At 43.6% G+C, this 24,417-nt stretch overlaps 1 protein-coding gene across 1 annotated transcript in view; it reads left to right on the forward strand.

The window, feature by feature from the left end:
• Nucleotides 1-949: 949 nt before the first annotated feature.
• The window catches only part of LOC311119965 (NLR family CARD domain-containing protein 3-like), a 30,432-nt gene continuing 6,964 nt past the window's right edge, over nucleotides 950-24,417 (forward strand). Inside the window, exons 1-7 of the mRNA XM_084194606.1 lie at nucleotides 950-1,020; nucleotides 6,412-6,516; nucleotides 8,315-8,458; nucleotides 19,414-19,530; nucleotides 19,802-19,886; nucleotides 20,016-20,244; nucleotides 20,644-22,415. Of these exons, the coding sequence (XP_084050732.1) occupies nucleotides 8,331-8,458; nucleotides 19,414-19,530; nucleotides 19,802-19,886; nucleotides 20,016-20,244; nucleotides 20,644-22,415 (2,331 nt within the window). The 5' untranslated portion in view covers nucleotides 950-1,020; nucleotides 6,412-6,516; nucleotides 8,315-8,330. The remainder of the gene's footprint in view (nucleotides 1,021-6,411; nucleotides 6,517-8,314; nucleotides 8,459-19,413; nucleotides 19,531-19,801; nucleotides 19,887-20,015; nucleotides 20,245-20,643; nucleotides 22,416-24,417) is intronic.

Here is a 24,417-nt window from a genome sequence, read left to right on the forward strand (position 1 = left end):
CCCTGGGGAGAGAGATGCTACCCCTGGGGAGAGGAGCTGATACCCCTGGGGAGAGGAGCTGATACCCCTGGGGAGAGAGGAGCTGTTACCCCTGGGGAGAGTGATGCTACCCCTGGGGAGAGAGATGCTACCCCTGGGGAGAGAGGAGCTGTTACCCCTGGGGAGAGAGGAGCTGTTACCCCTGGGGAGAGAGAAGCTGCTACCCCTGGGGAGAGAGGAGCTGCTACCCCTGGGGAGAGAGGAGCTGTTACCCCTGGGGAGACAGGAGCTGCTACCCCTGGGGAGAGAGGAACTTGCTGATGTTTCGCAATATGCCATGGCCGTCTCAGTCACCAGGTCTCAACCCAATTGAAAACAACCATCAACAAAACACTAAATTATGGAATTTCTTGTGGAAGAATGATGTCACATCCCTCCAATAGAGTTCAATATATATATATATATATATATATATATATATATATTTATTTATTTTTTTTAAACCTTGACAATAAACATTTTAATGAACCACAAACACTTGATGTTTAGGGATGGCACACACATAGGGAGACCTTCTCACATATGCACCTAGGAAGATGTAGTGTTTCTCAACCTGTCATTTTACATAATGTTGCAAGACACATACCATCAAATGAATCCATAGACTTTTGTCCATATTTACAGAAGGCTGTCATTTCACAAATTGTTCCTATATTGAAAGGACATAGGGAAAATAAAGTCAAACATTTCAATACAAAATAATAAAAACAATCACAGCATTACTCAGTCTTAATGTATTTTAACCATATTAACCTGTTTAATCAAATTGTTTTCATTTGGAACACTAAATCAGAACTACATTTGGAGTTCCAGATACTTGTAGAATGTATGCCAAGGCACATTGTAAGAGCTATAAAGAGACAGGGAGTGGGAGAGAGAACAGGTAGAACCTGATATGGAAATGAGCAGAACAAACTAAAGGAACTTTCCACCACCGAATGATCATTCCAGACTCTACTTCTATTGAGAGACATATAAAAGGTAAGACGACGATTGTTATGATATTAATATAGTTGATGATATTGTTATGTGTATTAATATAGTTGATGATATTGTTATGTGTATTAATATAGTTGATGATATTGTTATGTGTATAATATAGTTTATGATATTGTTATGTGTATTAATATAGTTGATGATATTGTTATGTGTATTAATATAGTTGATGATATTGTTATGTGTATTAATATAGTTGATGATATTGTTATGTGTATTAATATAGTTGATGATATTGTTATGTGTATTCATATAGTTGATGATATTGTTATGTGTATTAATATAGTTGATGATATTGTTATGTGTATTAATATAGTTGATTATATGTTTTGTGGACAGTGTTATAATAGGCCTACTCTCCTTAACATGTTTTGGATATAAATTAGATGCGTGGGGTGAATTCGTTCTGTTTCCATCTGAGTGCCCCAGGGTGATCACTCCTACACTATCTAGAATCTAAAAGGGTTCTTTGGCTGTCCCCATAGGAGAACCCTTTGTAGAACCCTTTTTGGTCCTAGGTAGAACCCTTTTGGGTTCCATGAAGAATCCTTTCCACAGAGGGTTCTACATGGAAGGCAGCAGGGTTTTACCTGGAACCCAAAAGCGTTCTCCTATGGGGACAGCCAGAGGACCCTTTTGGAACTCTTTTTTCTGAGTGTACTGTATCATAGGTCTATAGACTTGTCTTCTCAAAACAGGCTTAAAACACAACAAGCAACAACATTTTCTCTTTCTAATCTACTGTTAACTCTTTTCACTCAGGAAGGTATTTTGTGAGAAAGAGAGACAAATAAATAGAGTGGAAAGACTAACAACAACTTACACTTCCTCGAAACAGGTTGTGTGTGTTCATTAGTGCCCACCGTAGCAAAACGTTTGGCAACAGAAACCGTTTAGGTCACGTTGGACAGCGTTTGGAGTAAACTGTTTATGCAACATTTTAAAACTGTTGGCTGCGGAGTCAACTAATGAACACGACCCAGGTTGTAGCCTACAACTCGGCTGTTGATGCCTGCCTCATGCTGAAACCTGTATGTAGCCTGAGGGGTGTACTATGATGCAAGCTAGATATACTGGTTAAAACCGATTTGTAGGTGATCAATCCTGCTACTGATAACCACTGTGAACTGATCTGAACCGGTTTAGGCTGGTCATCTAGGATATGTAGGCTATAGCTGAGGTATAGACCTCCATCTGCATATCACTAACAAACCACTATTATATATTATAACCTAGCCTACTTTACATAATATAAATTTCTTACTTGTTGCAAAAAACCTTTCTGTACGGATCTGATCCCCCTCAGATCAATCATGTCCATTTTAGCCCTTCTGTCTACATTCTCAGATACGTTTAGAAAAGAACAGATTGAAAGAAATAGTCTACTTTTAATAAATACACATTAGCCTGAGAGAGTGGAAGGGCTGAGAGGAATGTGGCCTTGTGTTGCTGCACTGTCTATAACTACCTAAACAAACAGTAACAGGGAGATGAGGTGAAAGATATCAGTCACGACTACATGTTGTTACAGGCTTTGGTATTTCCATTTATATTTTGAGGTTGGATGTTAGCACGTTGGCCGCACCTCTTGGCGCCACCTCAATAGACAGTATGCTTATGCCTGTGCTGGCTTGTCATCTCTTTAGTCAGAAGGGTTCCATCTGTTATGTGATATTGAAGAGCAGCTGGTCCAGTGTTCTGCTTGTCATCTCTTTAGTCAGAAGGTTTCCATCTGTTATGTGATATTGAAGAGCAGCTGGTCCAGTGTTCTGGCTGGCCTTAGAGATGTTAGAAGACTGGCACCTCTTTGTAGCTCTGCTTCTTTAAGTTGATGAACAAAGTCTTTCTGTCTTGTATCTCTCAGGGTTTGGTTTGGTCTGGTTTGGTCTGGTTTGGTTTGGTCTGGTTTGGTTTGGTTTGGTTTGGTCTGGTCTGGTCTGGTCTGGTTTGGTCTGGTTTGGTTTGGTCTGGTTTGGTCTGGTCTGGTTTGGTTTGGTTTGGTTTGGTCTGGTTTGGTCTGGTTTGGTCTGGTTTGGTCTGGTTTGCTCCACTTGTTTTTTTACTCCATATTGTAAGTTGGAGGGTTTTTATTTCAGATGTCCTCGTCTGGAGCCACTTCAATGGGCACTCATGGTGGGTGTCTTTTAGGTACCACTTTCTTGTTGCTAGTCAACATTCAGTGGACACTAGGGATTGGACGATTAATACCGGAGCTACGATGCACCGTTGCAGTTTTCAAAGCACTACTGATTCGACACAACGTATCAATGCTTGTATCAAAGTAACAATACTACGTGATGATGACGGTCGAAGCTTCGGACATCACACTACCATCTGACAGATGTCAGAAGAGCACTGACCTCTGCTGGAAGCTTTGTGTTTTTATCTATACAGAACAAAAATATAAACACAACATGTAAAGTGTTGGTCCCATGTTTCATGAGCTGAAATAAAATATTCCAGAAATGTTCCATATGAACATAAAAACACATTTCTCTCAGATTTTGTGCACAATTTTGTTAACATCCTTGTTAGTGAGCATTTATCCGTTGCCAAGATAATGCATCCACCAGACAGGGATGGAATATCAAGCAGCAGATTAAACAGCATGATCATTACACAGGTACACCTTGTGCTGGTGACAATAAAAGGCCACTCGGAAATGTGCAGTTTTGTCAAAAAACACAATGCCACAGATGTCTCAGGTTTTGAGGGAGCGTGCCATTGGCATGCTGACTACAGGAATGTCCACCAGAGCTGTTGCCAGAGAATTACATTGGTGTCAGAAGTGGAATGGCGGTTGTGAGGTCATCAGAACGCACGGCCCGGACATGTGAGTTGTCGACTTCCTGGTCGGAGGGGGCAGTGTGAGCCACATTCCAATTCCCACCATGTGGGTTAACCCTATTGGTGCGATGCGTAGGTTGTTTGCCTTTTACACGTGCAACCTGGGTTCGCTTCCCTGACCCGCTGTTTGCTACATTGGTGTCAGAAGTAGTATGGTGTCTGTGAGGCCATCAGAATGCACGGCCCGGATGTGTGAGGGGTCTGAGTAGTCGAAGCACAGGACTTGCTTTTATAGGGGGCAGTGTGAGCCAGGTTACAATTCCCATCGCAGCAATAGGTTTAACCCTATTGCCGCGATGCTTTGGGTGTTTGCCTTTTTCGCCAGTGACCTGGGTTCACTGCCCTGCCCCACTGTTTTCTACAATATTAATATCACAGACTACCCAACGTCCGTTGAACAAAGAGACACAACAATATGAGTGAAAGGATTTTAGGATAATATCAGTAAGTGTTGATTTAAAGATGTATTCTGGGTTCAGCCTTCTAGCTTCTTTTATCAATTGGGTGAAATATAACAAATGACATGGCCTCAGAGTTGGGAGATAACCAGTCACAGTTTAAATCACTATGACAACCATTTCATTATTTCCCCAGAGCAGCAAGGGAATCTAGAGACTCAACCTTTGCAGAATCAGAATCACCTTTATTCGCCAAGTACATTTGCACATACATATGTAGGATCTTAATTTGAGCCAGTTTGCTACAGCAGGAAAATATTCCTGCAGCAACAGGAAATGTGAATTATTATGTGAATTATAATTAATGGATATTTTTGTAGCGGTTGATACATTTCTATTAAGGGAAACGCAAGTCTGACATTTCTAAGTGGAAATTACAAACTTCAGAAGCCTTTTAAAACCTCAAATACACTACAAGTTTTACATTTCCTGCATTGCTGGAAAGTTATTCTGCAGTGGGGGGTGATCAAATTAAGATCCTACATCTGTACACATAAATCTACATGGTGATAGTGACAGACAACATTTAGAGACAGAATACAGACAGTAGAGTTTACACAAATGTCTGTACAACATTATACACAACTAGGAAGAGTGAGCATAGAGCTATAAGAGAATGAACAGTGGATATACAGATATACAGTACAGTGGGAATACAGTTGGTATACAGATATACAGTACAGTGGGAATACAGTTGATATACAGATATACAGTACAGTGGGTATACAGTTGATATACAGATATACAGTACAGTGCGAATACAGTTGGTATACAGATATACAGTACAGTGGGAATACAGTTGATATACAGATATACAGTACAGTGGGTATACAGTTGATATACAGATATATAGTACAGTGGGAATACAGTTGGTATACAGATATACAGTACAGTGGGAATACAGTTGATATACAGATATACAGTACAGTGGGAATACAGTTGATATACAGATATACAGTACAGTGGGAATACAGTTGATATACAGATATACAGTACAGTGGGAATACAGTTGATATACAGATATACAGTACAGTGGGAATACAGTTGATATATAGATATACAGTACAGTGGGTATACATATACAGGACCAGAATAAATATATCTAAGAGAGATTAACAGAGTGCTAATGCAGTATAGTTCAGTTATTTAGTGTACAGTTCAGAGATGGCTTGATGTGGTGTGCAGCATAGAGTGTATAGTCCCTTAGTCTCTATGGACCAGATGGTAGTGTACAGTTCAGAGATGGCTTGATGTGGTGAGCAGCGTAGAGTGTATAGTCCTTTAGTCTCTATGGGCCAGATGGTAGTGTACAGTTCAGAGATGGCTTGATGTGGTGAGCAGCATAGAGTGTATAGTCCTTTAGTCTCTATGGGCCAGATGGTAGTGTACAGTTCAGAGATGGCTTGATGTGGTGTGCAGCATAGAGTGTATAGTCCTTTAGTCTCTATGGGCCAGATGGTAGTGTACAGTTCAGAGATGGCTTGATGTGGTGTGCAGCGTAGAGTGTATAGTCCTTTAGTCTCTATGGGCCAGATGGTAGTGTACAGTTCAGAGATGGCTTGATGTGGTGTGCAGCATAGAGTGTATAGTCCTTTAGTCTCACTGGGCCAGATGGTCGGTTGGTCAGGAACACAACATGGGGAAAGAAACTGTTCAGATGGGTCTATAACATCCAATTACATAGGTTTACAGCAGCTGACCGTTGCAATGTTTTTGCTAGTAACTCAAACTGCCTTATTTAGATAAAGACATAATCTCTGTACAGATGTAGGATCTTAATGTGATCACCCAGTTGCAGGAGAACTGAAACTTGTAGTGTATTTGAGTGTATTAAGCTTTAAAAAAGGTTTCTGAAGATGATCAATTCCACTTTTCTATTAAAAGAATTGTTCATTAATTATAATCCACATAATAATTCAAATGTCCTGTTGCTGCAGGATTCTTTTCCTGCTGTAGCAAACTGGCTAAAATTAAGATCCTACATCTGTAGCAATACACCACTCTTTGATGTACATGGCTATATCAGGATTGACTTTTGACCATTTGACATCTTTTATTTACTGTTGTTTAGGCTGGTTGAATGAGTCGCCTATAAAAGCTACTTCATCTGCAAGAGAACAGGCGGCTGCACCAGCGACTGTAAGAAGTTATGTGATTTCCCCATATGAACGTGAAAGTAAGTGTGTAGCCTACGCAGTTACATAATGGCTGTTGAAACTGTGGCACGTATTTCTCGGTAACATTAGAAGTCGGATGAATGTGTTGATATGTAGGAAAGACGGGCAGACTCTCGTAGGTCTAGGCTAAACTACAAACTATTAGGGCCTACATAAAGCTGGCCCAACAGCAGAGTCCCAACAGCAGAGTCCCGACAGTAGAGTCCCAACAGCAGAGTCCCAACAGCAGAGTCCCAACAGCAGAGTCCCAACAGCAGAGTCCCAACAGCAGAGTCCCAACAGCAGAGTCCCGACAGCAGAGTCCCGACAGCAGAGTCCCGACAGCAGAGTCCCGACAGCAGAGTCCCGACAGCAGAGTCCCAACAGCAGAGTCCCAACAGCAGAGTCCCGACAGCTGAGTCCCAACAGCAGAGTCCCAACACTAGAGTCCCAACAGCAGAGTCCCAACAGCTGTCCTATCATTTCTCTTCATTATTTATCTTCATATGACAAGGATTAAAAAGGATTTGCCTGTAGATTGTCGACTTGATTCATGATGATGACTGCTGGCTAAGATTTTGAAAGTATGATGTTGACATGATCAGTCCAATCAAAGCTACTGTAGATATAATGTGATTTGAGGTCATTTTATCTGTTGGCCAATGACCTTCTTGGATGGGCACTTCTAATGTAACTCTATGGCAGCACCCAAGGGGCTTGCATTTTCTAGCTCTACCCTTAGACTTGGCGGTGACGTAGTGTCCCCATGAATGACAGAACACTGAGCCAATCACGGCACAGCGCTCCGTATTTTCTTCTGTCTTACCCCACCACCACAGAAAGCACTGAGCTAGGCTGAAACACCAGCATTTTGGAGCTGCCTTACTCAAGAAAACAAAAAGGAGACCATGTTTGTATGCGGCTTTATTAACTCAATGATATATACATTTATTTATTTTTAAATTTTTTGCAAACTGATATGTGACATGTATTAATGCCAAAATAACATGCAAAACAGGAAAGGCCACCTGCCCTGAATAACGGGTTGCTGGTTGAGAGAATGCCAAGAGTGTGCAAAGCTGTCATCAAGGCAAAGGGTGGCTATTTGAAGAATCTCAAATATTAAATATATTTTGATTTGTTTAACACTTTTTTGGTTACTACATGATTCTATATGTGTTATTTCATAGTTTTGATGTCTTCACTATTATTCTACAATGTAGAAAATAGTAAAAATAAAGACAAACCCTTGAATGAGTGTGTGTTCTAAAACTTTTGACCGGTAGTGTATATATTTTTTACGTTGTTAGCGAACTGATATGTGACATGTATTAATGCCACAATAACATGCAAAACAGGAAAGGCCACCTGCCCTGAATGACGGGTCGCCACTGGCTGAGGTATAGACCTTGATCTGCTTTACACAAAAAAATAAACTGTTATACATTATAACCTAGCCGACTTTAAATTATAAAGAATCTCTTAATTGTTGCAAAAAACCTTTCTGTATAGATCACTGATCCCCCCCAGATCAATCAAGCCTGTTTTAGCCCTTCTGTCTACATTCTCAGATACGTTTAGAAAAGAACAGATTCAAAAATAATAAATGGCCGACTTTTAATGAATACAAATAAGGGTGTGACATGGCCATGGTGAAGAGATGTCACAACTACATATTCATGTGATTGCATTAAATCACCTGACTGTTTCGATATGTCTGTTAGTAAATGTTGTGTAAGAGATAATTAATAAATTATAACAATTCACATTCAAGAATTACTGTGTTAACTACAACCAACATGTTGGATCTCTGTTTAGGGATCAGTGGTCTAAAATGAGTCTCTCTGGGGAGAGAGAGGAGGGGGGCCCTGCCTCTAAAATGAGTCTCTCTGGGGAGAGAGAGGAGGGGGGTCCTGCCTCTAAAATGAGTCTCTCTGGGGAACATGACACCAAAGCTAAGAGGTGAGATGACAATTTTGTTTAAGAATTATTAAGAGTTTATTTCCTAAATGCTATTTCCACAATTTTTCACATGTGTTTTTTAGTCAGAAATGGTTGCTTATGGGTACCTTCAATATTACTGTTCTCAGATGTTTAATTAATAGATTTTAAATGTATATCATTATTATTATTATTATTATTGCAAAACGCTATATATCCATTGTTTAGCTGAAATTGAATGTTCGTATCCTGTATATTTGACTGTATTATCTGGTTGTCTCACCTAGCTATCTTAAGATGAATGCACTTACTGTAAATCGCTCTGGGTAAGAGCATCTGCTAAAGCATCTGCTAAACTGCCCTGAATGACAGGTCGCCACTGCTCCAAAGCAATTACATGTGGTACAGAAACCACTGACTCGCTGCATGTTTCTATTATCAAGACACCTGCTGGTACCTCTTAACTGGTTAGGACAGCTCATGAGGTGTCCTAAATATCTGCCAACTAGGGGGGACACTTATGAATAAAGAGGCTTCATGCATAGCTTTAATTTATACCCATAAGAGTAGGACTAAAATGGCTTTATTCTCAGCACTTATACGACACATTTTCTACTCTGAGACGCTTTTTGGATATGGGCCCAGATCTCAAAACATTGTAACGACCCAGTATTAAATGAGTCTGTCTGGGGAGAGAGAGGACCAATTTTTCTACTCTGAGACGCTTTTTGGATACGTGCCCAGATCTCAAAATCTTGTTTTAAAAAACGATTTTCTTTTGTTTGACATAATAAATAAAATAATATTACTAATGTACCCGACTTTAAAGACTGGGTGTAGTTTATTATGTAGCACTGCTCATGTCCGCGTTCTGGAACTGTCCGCGTCCACGTACAGAACTGTCCGCGTCCACGTACGGTTTGGCGCCAAGCATATTGTCCAGTTACGCGCAGAGTGGTCTGAGGTGATGTTGGGAAACAACGATGGAGTTCGTTACAGTGTTGAGACGCCGAAGTTTATTGTTCAATTTGCTTTTTTTGCGTAATGGTCAGTGACAGTATGAGTGTAGCCAGATCCTTTTCACTCGTAGCCAGATCCTTTTCACTCGCTATCCTTGTTTCATCTTGTGGTTCACCGGATTCGTCATCATCCTCGAGGGACAGATGAACGACCTGCTAGCTAGCCAAGCTAGTCGGTACAGCTAGCTAAGCTAGCTACTCTACCAGCAGCATCCTAGTTATCCTAGCTACCACTACATCAACACCGGCTGCCTGCATTTCTTGTGGACCGATGGAGCTCCCGGGTTGTTTCTTCCACCTGTTAAATACCGTGGAGGGCTTCTCCCTCTCTTGTTGACGGATGCTGGCTACCTACCATCCCTCTGTCCGGTTCTCCTCTCTTCACTAGATGGACGGTAACTTTAGTGTTTAATCCCTCTGTGTCCAAGGACTGAACGTTTTAATATTATTTTTGGGCCGCATCAAGTGACATTTTTTACAACGTTTATTTCTGATAAAATTAGTTCATTGCATCCGCCATTGAGCCAAGTTTCATAATATTACCTTCTGTCCCTGGTTATGAAGTAATCTCGAAACAACAGGCCTTATGTTTGGTCATTTTTCACCCTACCAGCTCCTATTAGTTCTATTGAGCTCCGTGACACCGACTCGTCTTCAGAACGTTCTATTCCCAGCCCATTGTTCTGCGTCACAATGCCAGCTTAATAATAATATATAATATTTAGCAGACGCTTTTATCCAAAGCGACTTACAGTCATGCGTGCATACATTTTTTTTTGTGTATGGGTGGTCCCGGGGATCGAACCCACTACCTTGGCGTTACAAGCGCCGTGCTCTACCAGCTGAGCTACAGAGGACCACAGAGCTTCGCTATTGTTATCAATGAGACCTGCCTGTGTTAACCCTGTAGGTTTACCTCAGGTAACTGATTATTACCAAGGTTACGGCTACTTGGTGAGCGTTAACCCTGTAGGTTTACCTCAGGTAACTTATTATTAACAAGGTTATGGCTACTTGGTGAGCGCTAACCCTGTAGGTTTACCTCAGGTAACTTATTATTAACAAGGTTACAGCTACTTGGTGAGCGTTAACCCTGTAGGTTTACCTCAGGTAACTTATTATTAACAAGGTTACGGCTACTTGGTGAGCGTTAACCCTGTAGGTTTACCTCAGGTAACTTATTATTACCAAGGTTACGGCTACTTGGTGAGCGCGCACACTGTTCACCTGAGTACATGTTGTAGTCACCAATAGTGAGGTGAGACACAGTTTTAGAGGCGATGGCTGGCGGATAGCCATCAAACATTAAACATTTTCTGGTCATGGTTAACCATATTTGTTTTAAGAAAAAAGTGTACAATCTAAACAAAACGCATGTCCCTGTCCTCTTTTTCAAGATGTGGCCGATTTAAACAGCCAGAAGACATTTTTTTATTAAGACATTTTTTTATTAAGAAATAACCATTTTTCTGATGACTTAATAACCATTTTTCTAAATGGCTGCTGGGTAATTTGATATGCATCGAAATCTTCGTTCGTAGCCATCAAATTGAGCGAATGCTGCGCAGGTTCACTGAGTTGCAAACCAAATGGGTATAATGGGGTGATTGTTGTCTAATCTCGTGGTCTAGCGAATGGATTTGTAGATCTGACGCAGTTGCTACCTCAGATTATGAGCCTAGCAAGTGTCATATAGCTCAGTTGGTAGAGCATGGCGCTTGCAACGCCAGGGTTGTGGGTTCGTTTCCCACGGGGGGCCAGTATGAAAATGTATGCACTCACTAACTGTAAGTCGCTCTGGATAAGAGCGTCTGCTAAATATGTAAAATGTAAATGTAAAAAATTTAATGAATGAGTTATGTAGTACCCACATACGGCCACAAGGAGGAGCAAGAGTGCCATAAACCCATACTGTTTTTTGCCATATAAACCCTAAACCTAACAATCAATCAAATGTATTTATAAAGCCCTTTTTACACCAGCAGATGTCACAAAGTGCTATACAGAAACTCTTACCCTACTTATAACCTATTTTAGCCGTAACCCTAACCCCTAATTCTAGGGTAGGGTAGCCTAGAACACTTTTAGAAACTATTTTAGTAATAATATCAAATCAAATCAAATCAAATTTTATTGGTCACATGCGCCGAATACAACAGGTGCAGACATTACAGTGAAATGCTTACAATTATAGTATTAAATAGCGTTTTGATTATTTTGTTGTTATTTTATTATATGTATAATTGCAAGACAGAACACTTGATAAATAAGACACATTTTTCAAATGTGGTTTGAATTGGGTGACCTAGTAACCTCTGTGTGAAAGTCCAGCAATTGGCTTGGGGCAGGTTTGAGACTGATCTAATACACTTTATTTCTCAGCTGCCTCACCAACGTCTGTACGTGAATTAATAACTTTTAATAGCTAAATATTTCCAATAGATGGCAGCATAAGACCACGAAGCATCAGTTATAGGCTACAAGCAGCAATATGATTGACATAAAATAGCATGCAGCATCCAGGATTTTCTAAAATGGTCACTCATTACTTTAGCTAGCTATACATCTCGTATTAGGCCTGTGATGCTTTTGGAAGAGCAATTAAATAGTGACTATAGCAGGTGTTGAACCCCTGGTAAATATTCACTAGTCAGATGCTCCAACCTCAACTCTAATATACATGCATTTTTAAATATCTAATATTGCGATTAAACAACCTCGGAATAGAAAAGACAAGAGTGCGTCTTCCAGCCCACCAATAAATTACATCATGCAACCCTCGCGGTTAGCAAATGTACCTCAACATGCCCCTCGCTTGTGCTAGAAGGCAGAGTGCTCGCTGCTGGTTGATGAATCTGACAATGAATGTACTAGGAAAATAATTTTTTCTCGACCAGAGGTGACTAAATTAATGTTCAGGCTTATTGATAATCATTATAGTAATGAAGTATGATTTCAAAACATGAGTATAAAAACAGGTAATAATAAACATGAATCATCATTATATTATTTCACAGTAATCTGTTAAATGCTTTTTTAGTCGTTCCTCTTGCGTTAGCAGTGTGGAAAGGGACAGTAAAAAGCGTGTGCAGGAGTTTTCCTGTGAGGGGGAGTGGTTTGTGTATCCAGGGAGAAAACTAAACTGATCTTCTGAAATATCATTCATGGTCTTATGCTGTCATCTATTGGAATTATTTAGTAACTGCAGTAGTACTGAATAAAGCATATCCTTACTAGTAGTAATTACTCAGAATTACAAAATATGACATTTTCTAGTTAATTTTACCACTTAAAACCATAAAATAACAATTTTATAGCATAACAAACAATGAACTGACATAAACCAAAAACACCATACATTTAGTTAACTATATATATATATATATATATGTATATATATATATATATATATATGTATATATATATATATATATATATATATATATATATATATATACTATTTATTTAGATGGGTGACATTATCTGCCAAAGTAATACCACTGTAGATAAAGAAGAGCTCTCCAGTAGGTGTACCAAAACATTCAAAGTGTCACGGTTCAGACAGACGACCAGAGGACCACAATTGCGTCACACCAGAAAGTTTATTAAACTTAAGGGAAAAGGGAAGTAGGGAGTGAATGAAGGCTCCAGGGGTAACAGGGATCCCGTCCAATGTGCTGGGTCTGTGCCCCCCCCAGTGGCAGCGATGCGTCCTATGAAGCCGGTGGTGGGTGGTCCAGAAGTCCTGGGGGGGGGGGGGAGACACAGACACAACAGGGCGGAATGAAACAAGGCAGCAGTACAGTTCAAGGGCAATCCAAAATACGTAGTAGCAAGGCAGAAGGCTGGTCAGAGTTACCGGGATTGAAGAGTAGTCAGGAGTCGTAATGGCAGAAGCAGGTCTGGATCTCCTGAGGCAGAAGAGTATCCAAAAAACAGGCAGGTCCGGGGTCACAAAACCAGGGTGAGCCAGAAGCGCGAGCAAACAGGTTCCGGGTGTGAGCTTTGCAGACGATCTGACACCGGAGAGCTGAAAGACAGGGCCTTAAATGCTGGGAGAGGTTAGTGGGTAATGCAGCGCAGCTGGCAGAGTAATTAGAGCCGAGCAGAGCAGGGACAGGTGGAGCTGGTTAGGCTGAGTAGAGAGAGAGAGGTGAGCAGAGTGGAAGATAGTGGAAACAAATTAAGGTGGTAACCCAGTGGAGTGAGAGGGCTCATGACAGAACCCCCCCCCCAAGGGACGGCCCCAGAAGTCCCAAGAGCAACACCACGCCGGGCGGGAGGAGGGGAGCCGGAGGAGGGCTAGAACTCCTCCGAACGGTCCGAGTGAACGTCCTCATCCTCGGAGGAAGCCGGAGGGCCGTGGTCGGGAGATGGGACAGGTCCCGAGACAGGATCAGGCACAGGACAGGAAGCCGAGCGGGCAGGACGGTTAGGGACCCCTCTGGGGCGGCCCCTACGGATTGCAGGTTGATCAGGATGCCGTTGGTGGAAAGCGGTGATGAGAGTCCTATCCACAATCCGACTAGCTGGCACCCAGGTCCTTTCCTCAGGTCCATAGCCCTCCCAGTCAATGAGGTACTGGAGACCCCTACCCCTCCGTCTGGACCGAAGCAGGCGGCGGACGGTGTAAACCAGACCACCATCGACGAGCCGTGGAGGAGGAGGACCAGGCGCCGCAGGGACCAGCGGACTCTCATGGATGGGCTTAATCTTAGACACATGGAAAGTGGGGTGCACCCTCAGGGAATTAGGCAGTTGGAGCCGGACAGCAGTTGGGCTAATCACTCTTATGATAGGGAATGGGCCAATGAACCGAGGTGCCAGCTTCTGCGACTCCACCCTGAGTGGCAGGTTCTTCGATGACAACCACACCCTTTGACCAACATGGTAGGTGGGAGCAGGAATTCTCCGACGGTTGGCCCCGGTAGTGTAGCTGGCAACGGATCTGAGGAGTGTGGCTCGGGCTTGTGACCAGGTGCGGCGACATCGACGGGCAAAAGCAAGTGCAGATGGGCAAGTAACCTCCTCTTCCTGGCTGGCAAATAGAGGAGGCTGGTATCCATAAACACACTGGAAAGGGGACATACCGATGGCAGAGCAGGTCAGAGAATTGTGTGCGTACTCCACCCATGTCAATTGCTGCGACCAGGAGTGGGGGTTGCGTGAAGTCATGCATCGCAGTGCCTTCTCGAGCTCCTGATTAGCCCGCTCTGACTGCCCATTGGATTGGGGATGGAATCCGGAAGTCAGACTGACTGTGGCTCCCAGCAGGTGACAGAACTCCTTCCAAAAAGCGGAGGAGAATTGTGGACCACGGTCAGAAACTACATCCCTTGGCAGTCCGTGGATCCGGAAGACGTGTTCCAGGACCACCTGGGCGGTCTCCTTGGCGGTTGGGAGCTTGGGGAGGGGAATGAAGTGTGCCATCTTGCTGAAACGGTCAACGATGGTGAGAATGACGGTCATGCCTCTTGAAGGGGGCAGCCCCGTGACAAAGTCAAGGGCGATGTGAGACCAGGGACGTCTGGGCACAGGCAGGGGCTGCAGCAATCCGGCTGGGGGCTGGCAGGACGACTTGTGTTGGTTGCAGATGGGGCAGGCTTGGACGAATTCCCGTACATCCTTCCTCAGAGAGGGCCACCAGAACCTCTGGGCGAGCAGGTTGTAAGTGCGGGTGGAGCCAGGGTGACAAGCTAGGCGGGAGTCATGTCCCCACTGAACGACCTGGGACCTCAGGTCTTCGGGGACAAAAAGGCGGTCAGCTGGGCAGGTGCTGGGACCTGGCTGGTTACGGAGAGCCTCCAGCACCTGTTCCTCAACAGCCCAGGTCAGAGCTGCAACGATGCAGGGACTTGGCAGAATCGACACAGGGTCCTTGGAGGGGGTGTCATCCTTCTGGAATTGACGGGAGAGGGCGTCTGGCTTGGTGTTGCGTGATCCAGGCCGGTATGACAGAGTGAAATTAAACCTGGTGAAGAACAGGGCCCAGCGGGACTGCCTGGAGTTCAACCGTTTGGCCGTGCGGATGTACTCCAAGTTCTTATGATCGGTCCAAACGAGAAATGGAATGGTGGACCCCTCCAGCCAGTGACGCCACTCCTCCAAGGCAAGCTTCACAGCCAGCAGCTCACGGTTCCCTATGTCGTAATTGCACTCAGAGGGGGACAACCGACGTGAGAAAAAGGCACAGGGATGGAGCTTCCTATCCTCCGCAGCCCACTGAGAAATCACAGCACCAACTCCCACATCCGAGGCGTCCACCTCCACAATGAATTGCCGGTCCACATCAGGCATCTGGAGGATGGGAGCGGAGGTGAACCTCACCTTGAGGGTACTGAAGGCTTTGTCGGCTGCTGGGGTCCAGGTGAAGGGTTGCTTGGTGCTGGTTAGAGCAGTGAGAGGGGCAGCAACGGTACTGTAGTTCCGGATAAACTTCCTATAGAAGTTAGCAAACCCCAGAAACTGTTGCAGCTTCTTTCTGTTCTCCGGAACTGGCCATGAAGTGACTGCTAATACTTTGGCAGGATCCATTTGGATACTTCCCTCTGCCACTATGTACCCCAGGAAGGCCACTGTCTTGACGTGAAACTCACATTTCTCTGCCTTGGCGTAGAGGGAATTCTCCAGAAGACGATGAAGGACTTGCTGGACATGGCGGGTGTGTTCAGACAGGTCTCTGGAGTAGATTAAGATGTCATCCAGGTAAACGAAGACAAACTTGTTTAACATGTCCCGCAGTACATCATTCACTAGAGCCTGGAACACAGCAGGAGCATTGGTGAGGCCAAAAGGCATAACCAGATACTCGTAGTGGCCTGTTGGTGTATTGAATGCGGTTTTCCATTCATCTCCCTCCCGGATCCGCACTAGGTGGTAAGCGTTTCTGAGATCCAACTTGGTAAAAACAGTGGCTCCCTGGAGCAACTCAAAAGCAGAGGTGAGCAGAGGCAGAGGGTAACGGTTTTTCACTGTGATGTCGTTGAGTCCCCTGTAGTCGATGCAGGGGCGAAGAGATCCGTCCTTCTTCCCCACAAAGAAGAAGCCAGCACCAGCAGGAGATGAAGATGAACGGATTAATCCTGCGGACAGAGAGCCATTGATGTAGTCCTCCATGGACTTTCTTTCAGGAGCAGACAACGAATAAAGACGACCCCTAGGAGGAGCTGTTCCAGGGAGGAGGTCGATGGCACAGTCGTACGGTCGGTGAGGGGGCAGAGATGTGGCTCTTGCTTTGTTAAACACCTCTCTGAGACCATGGTAGCATTCTGGGACATTGGAGAGGTCAGGAGCGGAGTTAGTAGGTACTGGCCGAGGGGGTAGTGCGGCAGCAAGCAGGCAGGTTCGGTGGCAGTCCTCTCCCCACTCCCTGATCACCCCGGTCACCCAGTCGAGCTGAGGGTTGTGCCGGCGGAGCCATGGGTAACCCAGGATGAGGGGTTGGCCTGGAGAGGGGAGCAGGTGAAACTGGATAGTTTCTTGATGGTTTCCGGACACCCCCATCGAGACCGGGGCCGTGACATGAGTGACCGATCCGAGTAAGTGTCCGTCCAGTGCCCGGGCAGGAATAGGAGGTGTCAAACGGAGGTTCTCCAGTCCCAGTTGGCGTGCCAGCTTGATGTCCATTATGTTGGCTTCGGCGCCAGAATCCACCAGAGCAGCCAGGGTGTGAGTTGAGTCAGAGAGGCGGAGGTGAACTTGCAGCAGGGGTTTGCGGTCGGAGGACTGGATGGTCATTGAACTCAACCGGACTCCCCCTATGCCCGGTGAGCTTCGGCCCTTTAAAGGGCAGGTTACCACACGATGTCCATCACCTCCACAATAGAGGCAGAGGTTTGAGGTGAAGCGGCGCTGGCGCTCTGCAGGAGTGAGAGAGGCTCGCCCAATCTCCATAGGCTCAGACTGATCAAGCTGACCTGGGTGAGTGGCAGTAGATGACAGGAGCCCAGTCGGATCTCTCCGAATGCCGGTAGTAGGTGGACCTTGGCGCCCCCTCTCACGACGACGGGTCTGTATCCTTCTGTCGATCCTGACAGTCAGTGCGATGGCTTCATCAAGAGTGGAAGGCAGTTCATGGGAGACCAACTCGTCCTTGATATAGTCAGCCAAACTATGGAAGAACGCGTCCACCAACGATGGTGTGTTCCAAGAACTTCGTCTAGCCAGGGTTCGGAAGTCGATGGAATGGTCTGCGACTGTACGTCTGCCTTGTCGAATACTGAACAGTTCACGAGACACCTCTGCGGTGGGTGAATCCAGGTCAAACACCTTCAGCATCTCCTCAGCAAACAGGTCGAAGGTTGCACATGCGGGGGTTTGACGTTCGAACTCTGCTGTTCCCCAGAGTCGAGCTCGGCCCGTCAGGTGAGTGATGGCATACCCAACTTTAGCCCCCTCCGTGGCGAAGGTCCTTGGCTGCAAGGAGAACTGAAGTCGGCAGCTAGTCAGGAATGGCCGGACCTGGGTTGAATCGCCGTTGAACCGCTCGGGGTTTCCAATCTTGGGTTCCGGAGCAGCGGCTGCAATGACCGGGGCAGGTAACTCGACAGCAGGGCTGGTGGGCAGACTGGCTGGGGTAAGGTTGGTGAGGAGTTGAAAGATCATGGCGAGTTGTTGTTGCTGCTGCTGGAACTGCTGCTCATGCTCATCGGTTTCCATGTCGGGGAAAGTGTGCGCTGAGTCCATAATGGTCAGATCGTACTGTCACGGTTCAGACAGACGACCAGAGGACCACAATTGCGTCACACCAGAAAGTTTATTAAACTTAAGGGAAAAGGGAAGTAGGGAGTGAATGAAGGCTCCAGGGGTAACAGGGATCCCGTCCAATGTGCTGGGTCTGTGCCCCCCCCAGTGGCAGCGATGCGTCCTATGAAGCCGGTGGTGGGTGGTCCAGAAGTCCTGGGGGGGGGGGGGAGACACAGACACAACAGGGCGGAATGAAACAAGGCAGCAGTACAGTTCAAGGGCAATCCAAAATACGTAGTAGCAAGGCAGAAGGCTGGTCAGAGTTACCGGGATTGAAGAGTAGTCAGGAGTCGTAATGGCAGAAGCAGGTCTGGATCTCCTGAGGCAGAAGAGTATCCAAAAAACAGGCAGGTCCGGGGTCACAAAACCAGGGTGAGCCAGAAGCGCGAGCAAACAGGTTCCGGGTGTGAGCTTTGCAGACGATCTGACACCGGAGAGCTGAAAGACAGGGCCTTAAATGCTGGGAGAGGTTAGTGGGTAATGCAGCGCAGCTGGCAGAGTAATTAGAGCCGAGCAGAGCAGGGACAGGTGGAGCTGGTTAGGCTGAGTAGAGAGAGAGAGGTGAGCAGAGTGGAAGATAGTGGAAACAAATTAAGGTGGTAACCCAGTGGAGTGAGAGGGCTCATGACACAAAGGCCATTTTCTCAAAATTGAGGTTACAACTTTATCATCTTTCAAAGCAGAATTACTTTCCCATTGTTCCTCAACTGTAGTGTATGATATACCTTTTTCTAGCTGAGTCTCTACTTTTATCCAATGTAAAAAAAAAAACACCATTTCAAATATTGCTACATAAGACCGAATCGAGCCGGTCGGTCACATTTGACAGTGTGTCCCGGGTGGCGCAGTTGAGGCAGATATATATTATTACTGTGTAAAACCTAGTAGTTCTACTTATTTCTCTGAGTGAGGCAGATATATAGCATTTTTCAAAAAAACATGATTATTTAAATGATTATATATTATATAAATGAAACCATCAAGTTATAGATTTTAAACAAATACATGTCTGTCATTGAACAACCCCATGCCATGTTTAGATAGTGAAAAAACACACCAATCTCTTTCATAATTTCTTCAAACAATAAAAGCTAATTTACGAACATTTCTGAAAATGGATATATAGCGTTTTGGAATGAAACTCTTCTTAAGTTTCCCCATCTGAGCTCAGAGTAGATGAGAGATGTAATGTTTTTCTCTGTTGTGTTGAAGTCCAATCAAGCAGGAGAGACCAGCCTCCCCTGTACCCAGCTGTGTGTCCATGAAGAGTGACCAGTCTATGGTTCAACCTATGAAGTTTAGAGAGGGAGACTTTTCTAGTGAACAAAGGTAAGAAGAACTCATGGGTCATGGTCAGTGAGTTAAACAACACTGTCTCTAGTCATTTCTCCTCTCCCATTTTCCCATTTATTTTTGTTGTTTTCATAATCCATAGGCTAAACCTTTTTTCCATTTTCATAGTCCTGAAACAATATTAAACAAACACAACATTCCCTCCCTGTGTGTGTGTGTGTGTGTGTGTGTGTGTGTGTGTGTGTGTGTGTGTGTGTGTGTGTGCACTCCCTGGATGAGGAGATGTAATCTCATGTTTTGTCCCCAGAAACCAACAGGAGAGATCAGAGTCAGAGATTCTCTGTGGTCAGTCTTCCCAGAGTCATCAAACAGACCTGGCCTCCATATTCAGTGTATGTGGTCCTGTTATGTACATTTGTTTTTGTTTACCTCAAGTAAAGTTGATCTGTCAATCATTCATTCATGTGTTAATGAGAAAGCGTTTAGTCTCTTGCTTAACTTATTTACTTTATTTATTTCAGTTGCTTGAAGAGAATATTATGACATTTGTGAAGAATGAGCTGAAGATGTTCAAGATGATTCTTAGTCCAGAACTCCCAGAAGGCTTTGAGAGTCAGAAGCAGGATAAGGAAGTGGTGGATGCTGAAGATGAGAAGCAGGAGAGCAGTGCCAGAGAGGGGGCTCTGAAGATCACACTGCATGTCCTGAGGAAAATGAACCAGAAGGAGCTTGCTGACACACTGGAGAAAAGTAAGAGCTTTCTGCCTCATGTAATGCTGTTTTAGAACATTTAAAAGCTGTAGCTAATGTACAGCTAAAGTAGCTGTGTAACGCAATTATATTGTAGCAGCCTTAACACAACACCTAGTGACCTCATCAAGTAGCAGCGGGGATGTGTTGTGTGGATTCATTTAGACAGAGAGAAGAGGAGAGACAGAGGAGAGAGAGAGAGAGAGCATTATTAATGCCATCAATAATACCAATAATGATATAAATCAGTCACACCAGTGTGTAATGCATTATGAAAACATTTACAGATTTATACAGACAAGAGAATAAATGATTATAATTTAAACTTTATAAGACAGTCTTACAATACTGTAGGCATTAAAACAGATTTAATATAAATATCCTCTTTGTTGTTTCTAGATTCAGATGAGCTTGCTGTGATTCTTCAACGTGAACTCAAATCTAATCTAAAGAAGAAGTTTCAATGTGTATTTGAGGGGATTGCTAAACAAGGAAACCCAACACTTCTCAATAAGATCTACACAGAGCTCTACATCACAGAGGGTGGAACAGGAGAGGTCAATAATGAACATGAGCTGAGACAGATTGAGACAACAACCAGGAAACAAGCAAGACCAGAGACTGCAATCAAATGTAACGACATCTTCAAACCCTTAACTGGACAAGACAAACTTATCAGAACTGTGCTGACAAAGGGAGTCGCTGGCATTGGAAAAACAGTCTCTGTGCAGAAGTTCATTCTGGACTGGGCTGAAGGAAAAGCAAATCAGGATGTCCAATTTGTATTTTCATTCCCTTTTCGGGAGCTGAATTTGATGAAAAAGGAAAAACACACTTTCATTGAACTTCTCAATCACTTCTCAATGGAAACCAAAGAATCAACAATCTCCAACTACGACAAGTACAAAGTTCTGTTCATCTTTGATGGTCTGGATGAGTGCCGACTGCCCCTAGACTTCCAGAAGAACAAGATCTGTTGTGACGTCACAGAGTCAACCTCAGTGGATGTTCTGCTGACAAATCTCATCAAGGGAAATCTGCTTCCCTCTGCTCTCCTCTGGATAACTACCCGACCTGCAGCAGCCAATCAGATCCCTTCAGGGTGTGTTCACCAGGTGACAGAGGTACGAGGGTTCAATGACCCACAGAAGGAGGAGTACTTCAGGAAGAGATTCAGTGATGAGGACCTGGCCAGCAGAATCATCTCACACATAAAGACATCAAGGAGCCTCCACATCATGTGCCACATTCCAGTCTTCTGTTGGATTTCTGCAACAGTCCTTGAACACATGTTGAAACACAAGACAGAAGAGATGCCCAAGACTCTGACTGAGATGTACTCACACCTTGTGGAGTTTCATACCAAACAGAAGAATGAAAAGTATCTTGGGAAAGAAGAGACAGGTCCACACTGGAATAAAGAGAGCATTCTGTCACTGGGAAAACTGGCTTTTCAACAGCTTGTTGAGGGCAATCTGATTTTCTATAAAAAAGACCTGAAAAGGGCTGGCATTGATGTCAATGAAGCCTCAGTGTACTCAGGATTGTGCACACAGATCTTTAAAGAGGAATGTGTGCTGTACCAGGACAAGGTGTACTGCTTCGTGCATCTGAGCATTCAGGAGTTTCTGGCTGCTGTATATGTGTTCCTCTCATTCATCAACAACAATGAGAATCTAATGGCCAAACCTCAATCAATGTTCAGCTACTTTTTTGCGCAGTCCAGAGACAAGCCTGAAGTTACTTTCTACAAGAGTGCTGTGGATAAAGCCTTAAAAAGTGAGACAGGAAACCTGGACCTGTTCCTCCGCTTCCTTCTGGGCCTCTCACTGGAGTCCAATCAGAAGCTCTTACGAGGTCTACTGACAAAGACAAGAAGCAGCTCAGAGAGCCATGAAGAAACAGTCAGGTACATCAAGGAGAAGATCAGGGAGAATGCCTCTCCAGAGAGGTGCATCAATCTGTTCCACTGTCTGAATGAACTGAATGACCATTCTCTAGTGGAGGAGATCCAAAGCTACCTGAGCTCAGGAAGTCTCTCAGAAGAAGAACTGTCACCTGCACAGTGGTCAGCTCTGGTCTTTGTGTTGCTGACTTCAGAAAAGGAGCTGGATGTGTTTGACCTGAAGAAATACTCCAGATCAGAGGAAGGTCTTCTGAGGCTGCTGCCATTGGTCAAAGCCTCCAGAGCTGCTCTGTGAGTACATAAAATGACATTTAAGTACTAATCATCAGGAAGAAATATTCAGTTTAGAGAAAAATATATATTATAATATGTATATAATATATTATATTATATTGAAAAACTTACTGAATCAGTGCATTGGTGTTCACATTAGTATAACAATATGAACATGCAATTCTAGGAGACGGAAGATGAATCTATATGTTGTTTAAGAGAATAAACCAAATGCATTTGCCATTGTCCTTCTACACTACTGGTGTTAAATTAACAGTGTGTTTTTGAAATCATGATGATCTCTTTGTCAGGCTGTCAGGCTGTGGAGTCACAGAGAAAGGCTGTGCTTCTCTGGTCTCAGCTCTGAAGTCAAACCCCTCACACCTGAGAGAGCTGGATCTGAGTAACAATGACCTGAAGGATTCAGGAGTGAAGCTGCTCTCTGCTGGACTGGGGAATCCCCACTGTAAACTGGAGACTCTGAGGTCAGTATTCCTGTAGTTGGTCAACAAGTGATAACTGTTCACCAGATCCACATGTGTTTACCAGGCACACATAGTCCACACCATATGTGTTTGGACAGTGAAGCTTACAGTTTTACATTTGGTGCTATGCTCCAGCATTTTGGATTTGAGATGGAATGTTTCATATTAGGCGACAGTATATAATGTCACCTTTTATTTGAGGATATTTTCATACATATCTGTGTTACTGTTTAGAAATGAAAGCACTTTATGTGTCTAGTGCTCCCATTTGAAAAAGTCGTAATAATTTGGACATATTCACTTATATTGTATTAAAGTAGTCATAAGTTTAGTATTTGGTCCTATATTCCTTACCTGCAGTGATTACATCAAGCTTGTGATTCTACAAACTTGTTGAATTCATTTGCAGTTTGTTTTGGTTGTGTTTTGGATGATGTTTTTCCCAATAGAAACTGAATGGTGAATAATGTCCTGTAATTTTGGAGTCACTTCACTTGTATTGTCAGTAAGAATAGAAGATGTTTCTGAACACTTCTACTTTCATGTGGATAGTACCATGATTATGAATAATCATGAATGAATTGTGAATGATGATGAATGAAAATGTTACAGAGGCACAAGGATCATACCCTCTCTGTTATTGGTAATGGTGAGAGGTTAGCATGTTTTGTTGTAGCCTCTGTAACTTTCTCACTCATTATTATTCATGATTCATTCATGATTTTTCTTAATCATGGCATCATCAGGATTAATTTAGTAGTGTTTAGAAACATGTTATCTACTCACTTAGACAGAAAATTACTCCAGTCATCATCCACCATTCAGTTACTATCGGGCAAAACACAACCCAAAACACAACCAAAACAAACTGCAAATGCAACCAATGAGTTCACAACCAAATACTCAACTTTTGACTACTTTAAAATACTATAAGTGAATTGGTCAGAATACTTTTGACTTCTTCAAATGGGGGACTAGGTACATAAAGTCAATCTAAATCTGATACCTCACTGTCTGTCTTTTGACTGATACTGCTTTTTTAAACTGCTCTGGTCAGTCTACTCAAATATTTGTAATATACATTTTTCTATCTACAAGCAATATTATGATTTTTTCTAATAATAATATATACATGGCAGGTTTCAGGACACTGGTATGAATGAAAAAATATACTGCCACTATTTTCACCACCAAAGAATAGCAGTGTGGTTTTAATATGATTTGACTCAGCGCCGGAGAAGATGGCTGCCGTTTTACAGCCCTCTAACCAATTGTACTATTATGTGTGTTTTTCCGCGTTATTTGTAATTTATTTTGTACATAATGTTTCTGCCATCGTCTCTTATAACCAAAAAGAGCTTCTGGATATCAGGACAGCGATTACTCACCTCGTATTGGACGAAGATTTTTTCTTCAACGAGGCGGCCGCGAAGGATATCATACAGACACCCGACAAGGCCCAAATCCCCGTCATTCACGTGAAGAAGAGATGGAGATATCGTGGACGCA

The sequence above is a fragment of the Coregonus lavaretus genome (genome assembly GCF_964263955.1).
Source record: "Coregonus lavaretus genome assembly, contig: HAP1_SCAFFOLD_1595, whole genome shotgun sequence".
In the NCBI taxonomy this organism is placed as follows: Eukaryota; Metazoa; Chordata; class Actinopteri; order Salmoniformes; family Salmonidae; genus Coregonus; species Coregonus lavaretus.